This window comes from Capra hircus, chromosome 11 (assembly GCF_001704415.2).
Source record: "Capra hircus breed San Clemente chromosome 11, ASM170441v1, whole genome shotgun sequence".
Classification (NCBI taxonomy): domain Eukaryota; kingdom Metazoa; phylum Chordata; class Mammalia; order Artiodactyla; family Bovidae; genus Capra; species Capra hircus.
Window position 1 is genome coordinate 77,585,268 of NC_030818.1, and position 15,462 is coordinate 77,600,729.

General features: G+C 48.2%; 1 protein-coding gene across 1 annotated transcript in view; it reads left to right on the forward strand.

The window, feature by feature from the left end:
* Positions 4,941-15,462, forward strand: part of APOB (apolipoprotein B) — a 39,915-nt gene continuing 29,393 nt past the window's right edge. Inside the window, exons 1-9 of the mRNA XM_018055590.1 lie at positions 4,941-5,117; positions 5,444-5,482; positions 6,472-6,587; positions 8,163-8,308; positions 10,555-10,708; positions 11,716-11,871; positions 12,553-12,677; positions 13,370-13,455; positions 14,798-15,017. Coding sequence (XP_017911079.1) covers positions 5,045-5,117; positions 5,444-5,482; positions 6,472-6,587; positions 8,163-8,308; positions 10,555-10,708; positions 11,716-11,871; positions 12,553-12,677; positions 13,370-13,455; positions 14,798-15,017 — 1,115 coding nt within the window. The 5' untranslated portion in view covers positions 4,941-5,044. The remainder of the gene's footprint in view (positions 5,118-5,443; positions 5,483-6,471; positions 6,588-8,162; positions 8,309-10,554; positions 10,709-11,715; positions 11,872-12,552; positions 12,678-13,369; positions 13,456-14,797; positions 15,018-15,462) is intronic.

Sequence of the window (15,462 nt, forward strand, 5' to 3'; positions counted from 1 at the left end):
TGCTCTCTCTCCTTAGCCTGATTTCCTATTTTTGTTCTATTTATTTCTGTCTCTATATCTGCTGTGGTTAGCTAGCTCAGTAGGTACCCTCCAAATATATTTCCACTCCAATGCGCACACATATTAAATGATAATTTACCATGTATTGTCTTCTTTCGCGGGACATCCTGCTATCAATGCAATCATTTACATAATTGTTTCACTTAATTCTCAGAAAGATTCCTCTGAGGGAGGTGTATATTTTTAATCCTGTTCTAGGGATGACTAAACAGAGACTTGGGAAAGTGAAGTCACTTAGCCAAGGTTACAAACCCCACAAGAAACCCAGATAGGACTCAATCCCAGGTCTTCTTGACTCCAACACACACACTGCTTTCCTTTACATCAACTGACCTCGCAGGACCTGGGGTTTCTCCATTCAGTGAATAGCTTATACTAGAAGATTGCCTGACTCCTGACACCATTTGATGTCTGTGAAAACAGCTTGCTATCCTTTGAAACTTCATGTTTAGGAGAGCAAACTGAGAAATGTTCTACTTAAAGAGATGAAGAGTGATAGCTATGGTCACAGATAATGCTGTATTTTAAAATAGTGTTTTACGGGCTTCCGTGGTGACTCAGTGGTAAAGAATCTGCCTGCCAATGCAGGAGACACAGGTTTGATCCCTGGTCCAGGACGATCCCACATGCCATTGGAGCACCTAAGCCTGTGCACCATAACTATTGAGTCTGTGCTCCAGAGTCAGTGAGCCACTACTGAGCCTACATGCTGCAGCTACCGAAGCCTGGGCTCTGCAGCAAGAGAAGCCAGTGCAACAAGAAGCCCATACACTGCAACTAGAGAATAGCCCCCACTCATGCAACTAGAGAATAGCCCCCACTCATGCAGCTAGAGAATAGCCCCCACTCATGCAACTAGAGAATAGCCCCCACTCATGCAGCTAGAGAATAGCCCCCACTCATGCAACTAGAGAATAGCCCCCACTCATGCACCTAAAGAATAGCCCCCACTCATGCACCTAGAGAATAGCCCCCACTCATGCACCTAGAGAATAGCCCCCACTCATGCACCTAGAGAATAGCCCCCACTCATGCACCTAGAGAATAACCCCCACTCATGCAACTAGAGAATAGCCCCCACTCATGCAACTAGAGAATAGCCCCCACTCATGCAACTAGAGAATAGCCCCCACTCATGCACCTAGAGAATAGCCCCCACTCATGCAACTAGGGAAAAGCCTGCACAGCAATGAAGACCCAGCACAGCCAAAAATAAATAAATAAGTAATTTTTTTTAAATGAAATAGTGTTTTACACAAGGTCTAAGTGGATTTAGTAATTTCAGAAAAGTCTTCATATTAATCCTTACAGTATTCCTGTGAAAAGTGAAAGTGAAGTCACTCAGTCGTGTCCGACTCTTTGTGACCCCTGGACTGTAGCCCAACCAAGCTCCTCCGTACATGGGACTCTCCAGGCAAGAATATGAGAGTGGGTTGCTATTTCCTTCTCCAGGGGATCTTCCCGACCCAGGGATCAAACCCAGGTCTCCTGCATTGCAAGCAGACGCTTTAACCTCTGAGCCACCGGGGAGTGTACCCAAATCAACTCAACAGTCAACCCTCCCTCTGTAGTGCTTGTGTCCCTGACCCTGTCAGAGCATGGGTACTGCTGGCTGAAGCCCAGAACTGAGGTGACTTTACAGAGAAAATCAGGGAAAGAAACAGAAGCTGAGCCCAATGCTTCCAAGTCTTAGGGTTTCTCCTTTAGAGACGGTGACAGTCAACTCAGGGCATAGAAACAACCCACAGAGTTTTCCTGTATCCAAGTCAGCAGATTCATTTTTTTAGTCTCAAATCATAAAAATTATGTTCTCTACCTTTTCTAATGGAGTAATCCAGTGTTTGTACACATTGCAAAATGATCACAAAACGTCAACCTCCAACACTGTACGCAATTACCAAGTTTTTTTTTTTTCTTTTCTTGTGATCCTTTTATAATCTACTCTTTTGTGTGCTAAGTCACTTCAGTCATGTCTGACTTCTTGCGACCCTAAGGAATGTAGCCCTCCAGGGTCCTCCGTCTATGGGATGTTCCAGGCAAGAATACTGGAGTGAGTTGTCCTGCCCTCCTCCAGAGGATCTTCCGGACCCAGGGACTGAACACGCATCTCCTATGTCTCCTGCACTGGCAGGAGGGTTCATTACCACCTGGGGAGCCACCTGGGAAGTCCCATCTGTTCTCTTAGCAACTTGCAAATATGCAAAGCAGTACTATTAACCACATTCATAATGCTGTACGTTAATCTCCAAGACTTATTAATGTTTTCCACTGACACACTATAAGACAGTGGCTTCATTTGTCATCCAGCAGAGGAAGCCTGGACTTGTGTTCATAAACTGAAGTTAACCATCTCCTTTTGGTTTCCTTGTACCTACAAATGTTTGCCCATTCTCCTTAAAGTAAAAATGTATAGGAGCAGGACCATTTCCTGAAATTCTGACAGCAGCTCCTCCTGTGGAGCAACACTCCACATAAAATAGTTCAAATAAAATACTCAGAGAAATGGGGTTTGGGGGCAGTTTTTTTTTTCCAGATCTTGTACAACTCAGTGGTATAGGTATGACCAGCTTTGGGTTGAAGCCTTTGTAATACCCACTTTTAACGATATGAATATACCTTGGATACAAAGAAGCTAATCACTGAAGGGAGTTTAGCTGCTCATGGAGAGTTCCCAGCTAAGGACAATACATGAATGAGGAGAAATGTGAAGGCCCAGGTTCTGGGAACAAGACAAACCTTCAAGTGTCCTTTGAGGAAATGGGGGTCTTTATACACTATGGAGAAGGAAATGGCAACCCACTCCAGTGTTCTTGCCTGGAGAATCCCAGGGATGGGGGAGCCTGGTAGGCTGCCATCTATGGGGTCACACAGAGTCAGACACGACTGAAGCAACTTAGCAGTAGCAGCAGCATACACTATTTCAGAACTGTCGTGCTGGAGAAGACTCTTGAGAGTCCCTTGGACTGCAAGATCAAACCAGTCAATCCTAAAGGAAATCAACCCTTCCAAGAATATTCATTGGAAGGACTGACACTGAAGCTCCAATACTATGGCCACCTGATGTGAAGAGTTGGCTCACTGGAAAAGACCCTGATGCTGAGAAAGATTGAAAGACAGAGAGGGGTTGACACAGAATGTGATGGTTGGATGACATCACCGACTCAATGGACATGAGTTTGAGCAAACTCCAGAAGGTGGTAAAGGACAGGGAAGCCTGGCATGCTGCAGTCCATGAAGTCGCAAAAAGTTGGACACAACTTAGCGACTGAACTGAACTGTTTCAGAACATGACCCTTCTGGAACTGTCAGTCTTGGCACCACAAAATTTAAAAGACTTCACATGTGGTTCGCTACCTCTGGATGCATCTCATAAATAACAGATTGTAACAACATATACTGACTTGCGCCTCGGGTGCTCCGTGTCCCCTTCAGTCTATAGTCTCACTTCATTGCTTGTTGCCCACCCCCGACTCCTCCCTTGGCTCTCCTCCAGCGGGTCTACATCCTTGAGCTTTGCTTGCAGCCTGCCTGTATTGCTTACCATCTGTCTCCTGTCTACGCGGCTTCTCTCCCCAGTCAGATTGCAGGTGCCTTGTAGACATGGCCAGTCTCAGACATTCATCCATCCCATCACAAAACCACCCCATCCATCACCCTTTATGATTGTTTCTGGGTCAGTAAGACATCAGTGTATGAGTGTGTAGGCTCAGTCACTCGTTTGTGTCCACCTCTTTGCCATCCCATGGACTGTAGCCTGCCAGGCTCCTCTGTCTGTGGGATTTCCCAGCAAGAAGGCTGGAGTGGGTTGCCATGTTTTCCTCCACAGGATCTTCCCAACCCAGGGATCAAACCCTTGTCTCCTGCATTGGCAGGCAGATTATTTACCACTGGGCCACCTGGGAAGCCCAAGACATCAGTAGGATGCTGAAATACTTATGCTGTGCCTGATTGCCTATGACAGGGCAAGGAAAAGTGGGAGAAGAGCCTTGGTCAAAGTTTCCTGTGGGACATGGACAGGACCTAGAGAGGAAGGGACCGATTCGTGGAGAAGATTCTGGGATGTGTTAGGAGAAATATTCTGCATCCACCCACTACTTCACTTCTCCTCACTGGCCTCCCCTGTTCCTGAGGAAACCCAAAGGCAGTTCATGCAGAGAAAAGCCTCCTCCCCTCAACTTCCCAAAAAGAAATTGGACCTTTGGGGTGGGCAGAGGAGAAGAGGGAGGAAGCTGGCCTTTTCCAAAGGCACTTCCTCACTGGGGCTTCCACAGGATTCCGGCCCCTGGATTTCTGCTTTGACAGAGATGTGGTCCCTCAGGTCGAGAGGGGGTCAGTCCCTCTCCAGACCCCTCTCTCCTTCTCTTCTCTCTCTGCTTCCTCCAGATGAACTGAGTCTAGGGCAGGCAACCCAGAGCCTTGGGTACTGATCTGGGCTAGAGGCCCCCAGGCAACCTCAAAGTCCACCCAGGTAGGAAGGAAGTGGGGGTCGGGGGAAGGTCTCCACCTAGACGCTGGGAAGGACTGGCCATCCAGTGGCTACAGAGTCCGTGCATGGAGCAGGGGTAGGCTTCATCCTGCGCTCGGTCGTCTTCCTGGGTCAGGGCAGGCCCCTCGGGCTCTGAGACCCCTGAGGACAAGCCAGGGGAGAGGCCAGGCCCCAGTGGCCCTGGTGGAGTCTGGGCTGAGCCCCCTCGCCGGCCCCTTCTCAGGGCTCAGAGCCCGGCCTGGTGCGGAAAAGCAAACAGGCCCCGGTCGCTGCCCTTTGGACCTTGTGCAATTTGCCCGGTGCTCCTTCAGCTGGGGCCCTAGGCAGGCGGCCTCAGGCCTCGTATAAATAGAGCCCCGGGCGCCGGCCGTCCATTCCCACTGCAGGTGCAAGTGTGGGTGCGGGGCTGCCTGTGGGCGCCCGTCCCCTGGAGCCAGCGAGCAGCGCCGAGGCCAGGCCCAGACAGCAGGCGGCAGGGAGACACCGCCCAGGTTGGCCATGGGCGCCCCGAGGCCCGCGGTGCTGCTGCTGCTGCTGCTGCTGTTCCTGGATGCTGCCAGCACCCAGGCCAGTGAGTGAGGCCACCCAGCCGCCAGGGTGCAGGGCTAGGGGTGGGGGACCAGGGGCCCCAAAGCCCGGGCCGGAGTGGTGGCTGGGGCAGCTTGGTCCTGGGACAGAGGGAGGGCAGCCCGAGGATGGAAGGACAGGGGCACAGGACCAGCTGCGAGGAGCTCCTCTAGACTCAGGGTGGGAGTGGGGGAGGTGATGGGAGGGACGGAGGATTCTTCAAAGCCTTCTTCCCTGCTAGAGGTTAATGCAGTGGTCCTCCTGGCCAGACCCTAGGCCCCAGCTGGAAGAAAGGGAAAACCTACAGTTGCCTTTCTCCCTTTCTTACAGGAGATGAAGTGCTGGAAAATGTCAGCCCCAGTTGTCCAAGTAAGGCATTTCCCCCTGAGCTGAGAAGGGCGCCCCACCCCACCCCTCAACCCTCGACCCCCAACCCCTCCCTCTGCACCTCGGATCACTGAAACACCGTGATGCTGTAATTGGTGTACACCGCTCTGACCCCAAGAAACCAGTTCCTGGAGCCTCTGCCCCTGCGAGGGGATCTCAGCTCTTTTACCCACCCTTCCCCTCTGTCCCAAACGTTCAGCCTGGGGATAGGGTGGGGAGGGGACCTGTTGATCCATGGGCACTTTAAAGAGACTGTTTGTCAGGGACTAATCATTAATCTGAAGCACAAGAGGGTGAAGAAATGCTGACTTTAACCTTTGTAGATGCTCACCCTGGGATTTGTATTTACCTGACCCCTAGGGGTCAAAGGAGCCGGCCTTGCAGTGGTACCCTGTTTTCTCCAGAGACAACGGGATGCTAACTTCTGATGGGGCAGCACTGCCATCTCGTGGGCGTCTGGCATCACTGCATCTGGACTCGGAACCCAGATGTTCTTTCTCTCAAATTGTTCAGGAAATTTCTCTCAAGCACAGCGGAAACCTCCAGAAATTCCTTCTTGGGGGTTTCTTAAGTCAGCCAGATATCCTTGACGCTTAGTGAACTTTGCCTCAGATATTTGGTAGAATCTAAAAAGAGCCATAGAGTATTTTCATTCTGAAAAGTCAGTGAAAGATATATTTGCTTTATTCTGTCAACTCTTAATTTTCCAAGGAGTCTTTCCTGTAGACTGTCTGAGCCTCATCACTTGACACTCCCTGCCTTGTGCTTCAGATTATATATTCAAGGCACTGTCGTAACAGAGAAGTTAAATCTATAAAGAAAAATTAAGTATAAGGCAAAATTAATTGAAAATAATTGGAGTTTAATTACTGTTTTTCATTATCTGTGCCACTATCCCTCTATGCCCAGGATGGAGTATCCTTGGGCGAGTTATTTCTGCCATGTAGCTGATGGATTTCTCCTCATTGTAGAAGATGCAACGCGATTCAAGCACCTCAGGAAATACGTCTATAACTATGAGGCTGAGAGTTCCAGTGGTGTCCCTGGGACTGCTGATTCAAGAAGCTCCACTAAGATCAACTGCAAGGTACGAGGGGAGAGGGAAGGCCACTGGAGGACCCTGGAGCCCAGGGCTGAGCAAACCCGGCTTGCGCCAGGACCATCATAACCTCTAAGTGCTGGACTGGCCCTCAGTTTGCCAGTTAGCTTCTTTGCTGAGAAGCTATCTGCTACAGAGACTTCCCTGCTGGTCCAGGGGTTAAGGCCTCACCTTCCAATGCGGGAAGTTGTGGATTCAATCCCTGTTTGGGGTGGCCAAGATCCCACATGACTAGACGCCAAAAAACCGAAACATAAAACAGAAGCGATATTGCAACAGATTCAATGAAGACTTTAGAAATGGTTCACATTAAATTAAAAAAAATTTAAGTTGTCTACCACAGAAACAATATTTTTACCTACCAGGTTTATTTTGCTATTAGCTTCCATTCCCTGGTGGCTCAGAGGGTTAAGCCTCTGCCTGCAGTGCGGGATACCCGGGTTCCATCCCTGGGTCAAGAAGATCCCCTAGAGATGGAAATGGCAGTCCACTCCGGTACTTTTGCCCAGAAAATCCCATGGACAGAGAAGCCTGGTAGTCCATGGAGTTGCAAGGAGTCGGACATGACTGAGCGACTTCACTTTCACTTTTCTTTCCAAGATGTAATTAAAATATGTGATCTAAAATGTCAAAATTGCAGACTAATAGAGTTAACATTTCAAGAGATGTCCAATGGGTGAGCATCCCAGGAGAGCATTCTGGAGTGTGGCTTTTATCATCTAACTGAAATAGGATCTACTACTAAAAACAAACAGAACAGAAAATTTTAAACGTGCAGTTTGTTCTCAAATAAAACTTTACCAGTTGTTGAGACAGACTGTACTCGTATCCATGTTCTGCGGAACAGATTTAAGGGCAGCTATTGGGGTTCCTGTGGGAAAGAGAAGTCAAACTGGGCCGCCCTCTTAGTTTTCAGGCACCAGTATCTGTGCTGTCAGGTAAGGTAGCCATTTAGTCTCATGCGACTATTTAAATTGAATAAAAGTTGTTACTCGGCTGTATTCAAATATAAAATAAAGAGTTTTAAATAAATAAAAATCAATTGAATAAAAGTAAAAATTCAGTTTCTTAGTCACACTAACTGTATTTCAAATGCTCTGTTGGCCCCCATACCTAGTGGCTCCTATATTAGATAGTGAGAAAACAGAACATCTCCAGCACTGCAGAAAGTTCTTTAAACCACGCTGGATAACACAGAGGGAACTATTTAAACTCCAGCTGTATGTGAAGCTTGAAATAGGCCCTGATAGATACACATGGTCTTGGATTTTTAGTTTTTCCACTGACATTAAGGAAGCATTTGCTGTTGAAACCAATGATAGCCCTCCTCCTGACTCCTGGTTTTCTTCCAAACCCTCACTCCTCAGCTGCATTTCTTCCAGCCAGTTGTACCTCTTTATAACTAAAGGGAGTACATTTAGAACCAATAAAAAGTTATCATCCTTTGCATACAAAGGGGAAAACTTCAGAAGTATGGTGTCCCGCGGAACATGGGAAAGGTCAGAAAGCCCTGAGCTGGGGAGGAGTGTTGGTGGAGAGTCTTAACGTACCCTGTCTTCTCAGGTGGAGCTGGAGGTCCCCCAACTCTGCAACTTCATCCTGAAGACGAGTCACTGCACCCTGAAAGAGGTGTATGGCCTCGACCCCGAGGGCAAGGCCTTGCTGAAGAAGACCAAGAACTCTGAGGAGTTTGCTGCTGCCATGTCCAAGTAAGATGTAGGCCTGTGCGTTCAAATTTCTGAGCTCCGGGCATCATGGCATGTGTTTCACTCGAGAGTGTGTGTGTGTCCAAGGGAGACATGAGCATGCGTTTATTGTTGGACACATATGTGAGTACAAGTATTTGTACTCTCTATTCACCATAGAACAGGAAATTGCTGAGTTTTCACAACAATCAAAAAGAGGGAAGTAGTCTCTACCCTCCTCTACTGAAGTTTCCCTAATTATCATTTAAATATGGTTCTAAAAGATCTCACACTCCTTGAGACAATAAAGCTAGATGGTTTGTTTAAACTAGTGAAGTCATGTTTAAAGAATGAAACAAGACTGTGCCTGGTGGTCCTCAGAGAGGGTCCGGGCAGGGCTTGCTGTGACCAAACATGGCTCGGCTCAGCAGAGAACACTAGCTTCAAGGGGTCCGGGGAGAGCCACGGCCTGAGCGGGTCCCCCTCCAGGGCCGGCGTCCTGCCAATGCACACTGACCAGACCTTTCCTGTTGCTTACAGCTGGCAGCGCTTCTGACTGATCAGTGTTCACGGTGTGCTGGTTGTTAGATTTTTTTGAACATCACCCCTGCCTCATCTCCAGATCACAGTTTGCAGTGTCTCCTGCTTTGCAGGCAGATTCTTTTCCATCTGAACCATCAGCGAAGCCCTTGTAGTGTCCTAAGTGTGTGCAAATACAGTCATGGGGTTGATTTGGTAACAATGGACACTCCTTCCCTGCCTGTCTTTCAATTTGTTAAACATTAGACTCGGAAGCCAAAATAGGCCCTGGTGCTTCTGTCTCTTACCAGTGCCTCTTATTGCATCCAAGACTTGGAAGCATCAGAGGGAGTGGGGCTGCAGTGATGGAAGGGAGTAGGAGTTGCTCTCTGGTCTGTTAGTTGCTCAGTCATGTTCGACTTAAAACCCCGTGGACTATAGCCCTTCAAGCTCCTCTATCCATGGAATTCTCCAGGCAAGAATACTGGAGTGGGTAGCCATTCCCTTCTCCAGGGGATCTTCCCAACCCAGAGAACAGGGCCTCCCACATTGCAGGCAGATTCTTTACCATCTGAGCCACCAGGGAAGTCTCCTTTGGTCCTTACCCTCCTCCAAACAAAAGAGACTCCTGCTTTTGGCCACCTTGAGGCTCTCCTGTGAGCCTGTGTCACAGTGTCTGGAATTTTCTGAGAGGATGTAGGGCTGTGGGAAGCAACCTTCATCTCTTTTTCTTTCTTATGACTCAGCTAGAGCAGAGGGTGCCAGGCTCTCTGAAATCCCCTAGGGAAGTCCCCAAAGAAAGGTTCCTATGATCAGAGTTGACCCAGGCTTTAGCCATAGCCTGAGATCATATGAAAGTGAAGGAATGTCCAACAAATGTATGGAAAGAAGCTCCAGTTCACTGGTGGTCAGGAGATGAAATGAATGCAACAAGATATTTATCACGTTATACTCACTTATACCCATAAGACTACAGAAACTTTAAACAGCAATAGCACCTATTGCTGGCAAGCCTGTGAGGCAAAGCATACCCTCACACATTGCTGCTGCAAAGGAGTGCCTTTAGTCAATTTAGTAAATATAATGAAAAATACTTGGAGCCTTTGACATAGCTAAAAAGAAAAGTAGTGACATGTGAAGATAGATGCATAAAAATGTTTGTATTGGTGTTGTTGGTGGGGAAAAAAATTTAAACATCCAGGAAGAGAAAAGATGAATGCCATCAAATAGGAGATGATCTGAATAAAGAATATATAACCACAGAATGGACTGTTACACAGCTTTGTAAAGAGAATCTGTTAGAGTGCTGCCAGAGGACTCAAGGATTTTCATGGAGTAGAATTAAATGAGAAGAACAAGATAAAGACAAGTATGCAGGATGCCATGCCATTTGGATAAAACCAGCAACGACAAACTATTTCTATGAAGGTGTTTTCACTCCCATGCTTCTGTATAAGATCATGTGAGTGTGGAGATATGAATGGAAGGCCCAGTGGGGTGTTGTGTGGGGAGCATGACTGCAGAGACTCATATGGGGAGAGAGAGGGACTGGGTGAGCCAAGCAAAGCAAAAAAAAAAAAAAAAAAGAAAGAATACCAGAAGCATACACATACTTGTATACTTTTTTGAAAATATATGTATATGTGCTGATATTTATCAAAAAACGATGTAAAAAGGAGGCTGCAACGCCACCTAGCCTATGGCTCACGGTGGAGAAGGAACCCCTGGTAACCATACTCTCTCTGCACCAGGTATGACCTCAAGCTGGCTGTTCCTGAAGGCAAGCAAGTTCTACTTTACCCAGAGAAAGAAGAGCCTAAACACATCCTCAACATCAAGAGGGGCATCATCTCTGCCCTCCTGCTTCCCCCAGAAACGGAAGAGGCTAAGCAAGTGTTATTTCTGGTGAGAATTTAAAAAGCTGATAACAGTGATCCTTTGAACTCCTCTTCACATAGTGGAGCTGGGTTCCACTTATACGTCAACTGGATCGTTGACTCAGCTGCGTGGCTAGTTACACAGGAGGCCCTGTATTGGTGTAAAGCACGTTGCTCAGAGCCCCCCTGATCTCTGGGCTCACTGAGGGCCCAGCCCACACAGCCTGAGCAGGTTGGATCTAATTTTATAGCAGTTTCTGAGGAGTCCTGACCACCCTACCCTCTGTTTGATTTTGTTATGTTTCCACAAGGTAGAGCACAGTAAGGCCTCTGTGCGTGTGTGTGTGTATGTATGTGTGTGTGTGTGTGTGTGTGTGTGTGTGTGTGTGTGTGTGTGTAATTTTTGGCCACACTCTGCAACGTGTGGGATCTTAGTTCCCCGACCAGGGACTGAACCTGTGCTCCTTGCATTGGAAGGCAGAGTCTTCACCACTGGACCACCAACGAAGTCCCCTGTGTGCATTTTAAACACAGAAAATAACTGACCATTTGCTAGCCTCTTTTAAGAATCCCAGGTTTTGCTCTGAGGACGCGTTCAGTTTAGTTCAGTCCCGTGAACACTTTTGAGCCCTTACTATGTTCTGAGCTCTGTGCTGCACTCCACGGGGAGCAGATACTGCTGCATTCTGCAGAGGCCCCTGCACTGGGAGGTCTCAGGATCTGGGGGGAGAACCAAGACATATACAACACAAAACGGATTGGAGTACACGCCAAAGAGCCAGGACCACCCTTAAGAGGTTTTCTCACGCCCACCCTGGCTGCCCAGGAACCAACCGCACCCACATTCTGTCCAAGAGGACGAAGCTTTCTCCCAGATCCATGGGAGATCTGGGAGAAAGCTTTTCTTTTCTTTTCTTTTCTTACAGACTTCTTTCTTATAGGCTTTTCTTACAGGCTTATTTCCCAGCCCTACCCCAAGCACCTAAAGATGGTTCCCTGTGTTGAGTACACTTGTTGTATCTTCTGCTGCCCTAGGATACCGTGTATGGAAACTGCTCCACAGACTTTACTGTTAAAACGAAGAAGGGAAACGTGGCAACAGAAATATCCATTGAAAGAAACCTGGGGAAGTGTGATCACTTCCAGCCCATTAGCACGGGAGTTAGCCCACTCGCTTTGATTAGAGGCATGGTAAGTTCACATCAGCATTGCTATGCACACTGGCAGCAGCCTCTTCATTATTAACATTATGGAATGTTAGAGCTAGAAGGGATCCCAGAGAAAAAATTCCAGGCAGAGAAAACATAAGGAGCAGTAGGAACAGGTGTGAAGTGTTCGTGTGTGGCAGGACAGGGAGTCATGTTAGATGCATGCATGCATGCTAAGTCGCTTCAGTCGTGTCCGACTTTTTGCGACCCCATGGACTGTAGCCTGCCAGGCTCCTCTGTCCATGGGATTCTCCAGGCAAGAATACTGGCGCGGGTTGCCATGCCCTTCTCCAGGGGATCTCCCCAACCCAGGGAACAATCAAACACATGTTTCATTGTGTTTCCTTCATTGGCAAGCAGGTTCTTTACTACTAGTGCCACCTAGGAAGCCCCATGTGCTGGATTCCAGGTTATAAATACTTTGTACAGATCAGAAGTCTCCTGGAGTGAAATAAGAAAAGTCTACAGCTGGACTCAGCTTTTGGGTTTTCATCCCCTTGACTAAAAGTCAAGTATGAAGCTCTCTTCTCTCGCTGAGTTTATCTAGTGGTACAGAGCCCCTGTTCCCCCACTTTCTTCCCTGAAGGGAAATACATATGGGAGAAGACTCAGGTTCAAGCCCCAGGGCCTGATGAAAATGCTTTTCCCCTGATCCCATTCACAGACCCGCCCCTTGTCAACAATGATTGGCAGCAGCCAGTCCTGCCGGTACACCCTGGACCCAAGGAGAAAGCACGTGTCAGAAGCCATCTGCAATGAGCAGCACCTATTCCTGCCCTTCTCCTACAAGTAGGTCCCTGGCTGTAGCCCCGATTCCTTATTTATGGGGCCATTAAGAGCTGAATGCTTCTCGGTGCCCTGTTGCAAGCTAGGCTGTGCCTGGGAGGAGGTATGAAAAGGTACAAAGCAGAATGTATTTCTATCCTCCTGTCTCAAGCTAATAGGCCGTTTGGCAGGAAAGACTTAGGCATGAGGAACAATTCAAAACCAACAAAAGATATCTGAGATCCAGGCTTCAAGTGCTCGAGATCAGGAAAAACTGGAACCATTACTAGCTGATCGGGTTAGAAAGGCTTTACAGAAGATTTTGGAATTGGCCTAGAGACTTACATATCCATTTTGAAAACTGGTCAGTCAACTAGTGTTGACTGAGTAACTGCTATCTATATTCTTGGCACTGAACTATGGGAGATCACAAAAGAATTTTGGAGCTTAGTGTTAGTTCATTCCCTCTGGGCACTCTGGAATGGTGGAGAGTGTAAGGTATAGGGGTCCTTCTGATGGAAGGACAGCCAGCATGACCAGAAGGAGCTGTTGCTGTTCACAGGCGGTCAAGGACAGCTAGATATAAATAAGTATGGTTTGAAAGGGGAGCAGGATTTGGGGAGGAGCGGAGATAGGGGAGACATTCAACATGAAGAGCAGAGGATGCTGCGGGGAGCCTGGCCATCCGTGACATGCTGACATTCCTGTGTTGCCAGGAACAAATACGGGATGATGGCACAGGTCACACAGACTTTGAAACTTGAAGACACACCTAAGATCAACAGCCGCTTCTTTGAGGAAGGTAAGATGTGATGTACACATGGTTGCCAGGGTTGGGAAACCTGCCCACGAGGTACCTACCATGGCTTAGCTCCTTGCTGGGCCCTGTGAGAGTCCTGGGCTCCGGGCTTCTGGCCATGGGCCGTTCTACTGAGAAAGCCTGTTCATTTCAGAATGTCAGGTGGCAATGGGATAAAGGAAAGGGGAGAGTTCTCCTAGCGCTCCCTGGGTTTGGAAATAGGAAATTGGCCTCCCAAGTCTACCTTTGGTAAATCGGACAGCCAGGCCTGAGCGAGGCGGGGCAAATGGGAAAGGTCAGGAATCAGTCTTTAGAGCTGAAGGGAACTAGAGAAACCTCTAGTCCAACCTCAGCGCTGCACCTATCTTTATGTCAATGAGTCGTGTGCCCTACCTCGTTCTCAGCCACCTGTGATGTCAGGTGGTAGCAGCATGTGCTTTTACTCCCATTCTATGGAAGGAAAAGGGACACAAAGAGAGGCTTGGTGACATATCCAAAGTCACAGACTGTTAGAGGCGGTACAGAATGGGCCTCCAGGTCTAATCTAAGTCAGGACTCCTTCCTCCGCACCACTGATTCACCCACCTCCTGGGCAGAGGTGAGAGCAGGGTGATGGAGGGAACACCAAACGTCCCCCCTACACACACAGACACAAACTGCCATTAGACCCAGTGGGAAGACAGGACGGGTGAGGGCCAGTGAGTCTAGCCTCATGTCAGCAGCACCTCCTCACCAGCTCTTTTAGGCAAAAAGGTCATTCAATCCAATACAAGTCTAACAAGCCTGGATTCAATCCCAGCTCTGCTTCTTACACCCAGAAAGCTCTTGGGCACAGTAAGTGGCTCACCTCTGGGTCTTAGTTCCCTTATCTTTAAATTGAGGAATAATATTAACGCTGAACTTCCCAAGTGGTGCTCGTGGTAAAGAACCTGGCTGCCAGTGCAGGAGATGTAAGAGCCTCAGGTTCGATCCCTGGGTTGGGAAGATCCCCTGGAGAAGGACATGGCACTCACTCCAGTATTCTTGCCTGGAGAATCCCATGGATAAGGGAGCCTGGCAGGCTACGGTCTATGGGGTTGCAAAGAGTCAGACATGACTGAAGCAACAGCAGGTGCGCACAATATTCACGCTAATCACAAGGAGAGAGTGGCAAGTTAGGGAAACACTGAAGTCAGACCCCTAGCCCAGAGCCAGACACAAAACGGCCACTAAGAACAGAACAGGAGAGGCTTCTTTTCTCTGCCCCCATCTTGCTGACCCCTCCTGGATCTCCAGCTTCTAGAAGAAAGATGAGGCTGAGATGCAGGGCTAAGCTGGAATCCCTCTGACACGCTCCTCCTTCCAGGCACTGAGGCAGTGGGTCTTGCCTTTGAGAGCACCAGGTCCACGTCACCTCCAAAGCACGCTGAGGCCATTGTGAAGACGCTCCAGGAGCTGCAGAAACTGCACGTCTCTGAGCAGAATGCCCAGAGAGCCAACCTCTTCCATAAACTCGTGACCGAGCTGCGAGGCCTCAGCAGTGAGGCGGTCACCTCCCTCTTGCCGAAGCTGATCGAGGTGTCCAGGTATTTCTTGAGCAGTCACAGCTCAAACCTTCATAGATTATGAGCCCATGAGAGCTGGCTGAGACGTCAGCCAGAGAATCTCAGGAACCATTGAAATTTCAACCCATTTAATCAATTGAGTCAGTCAGTAAATGTTTGCTCGATAGAGAAATGTCAGCTAAGGTGTCTCGAGTTCCATGGGTAACACACACACGTACATTGCATCCAAGGTAGATAAATATTTACATGTTGAGATAGGAGGGAAATCTTTCCCACATTTTGATGGGTATCTTTAATCCCTCGTTCTATAATGAGTACCCTGGGAAGTGAGAGAGGAAAAGAAGTCTGTGTTTTCTGGAAGCCTGTAGGCTAGAGGAGAGAGAACTCAAGCAAACAAAATAATACCATGACTTCTCTTTACTTCAGTGCCGTCTTAGTGCTGTGAAGGTCAGAGAAGGGACTGGGC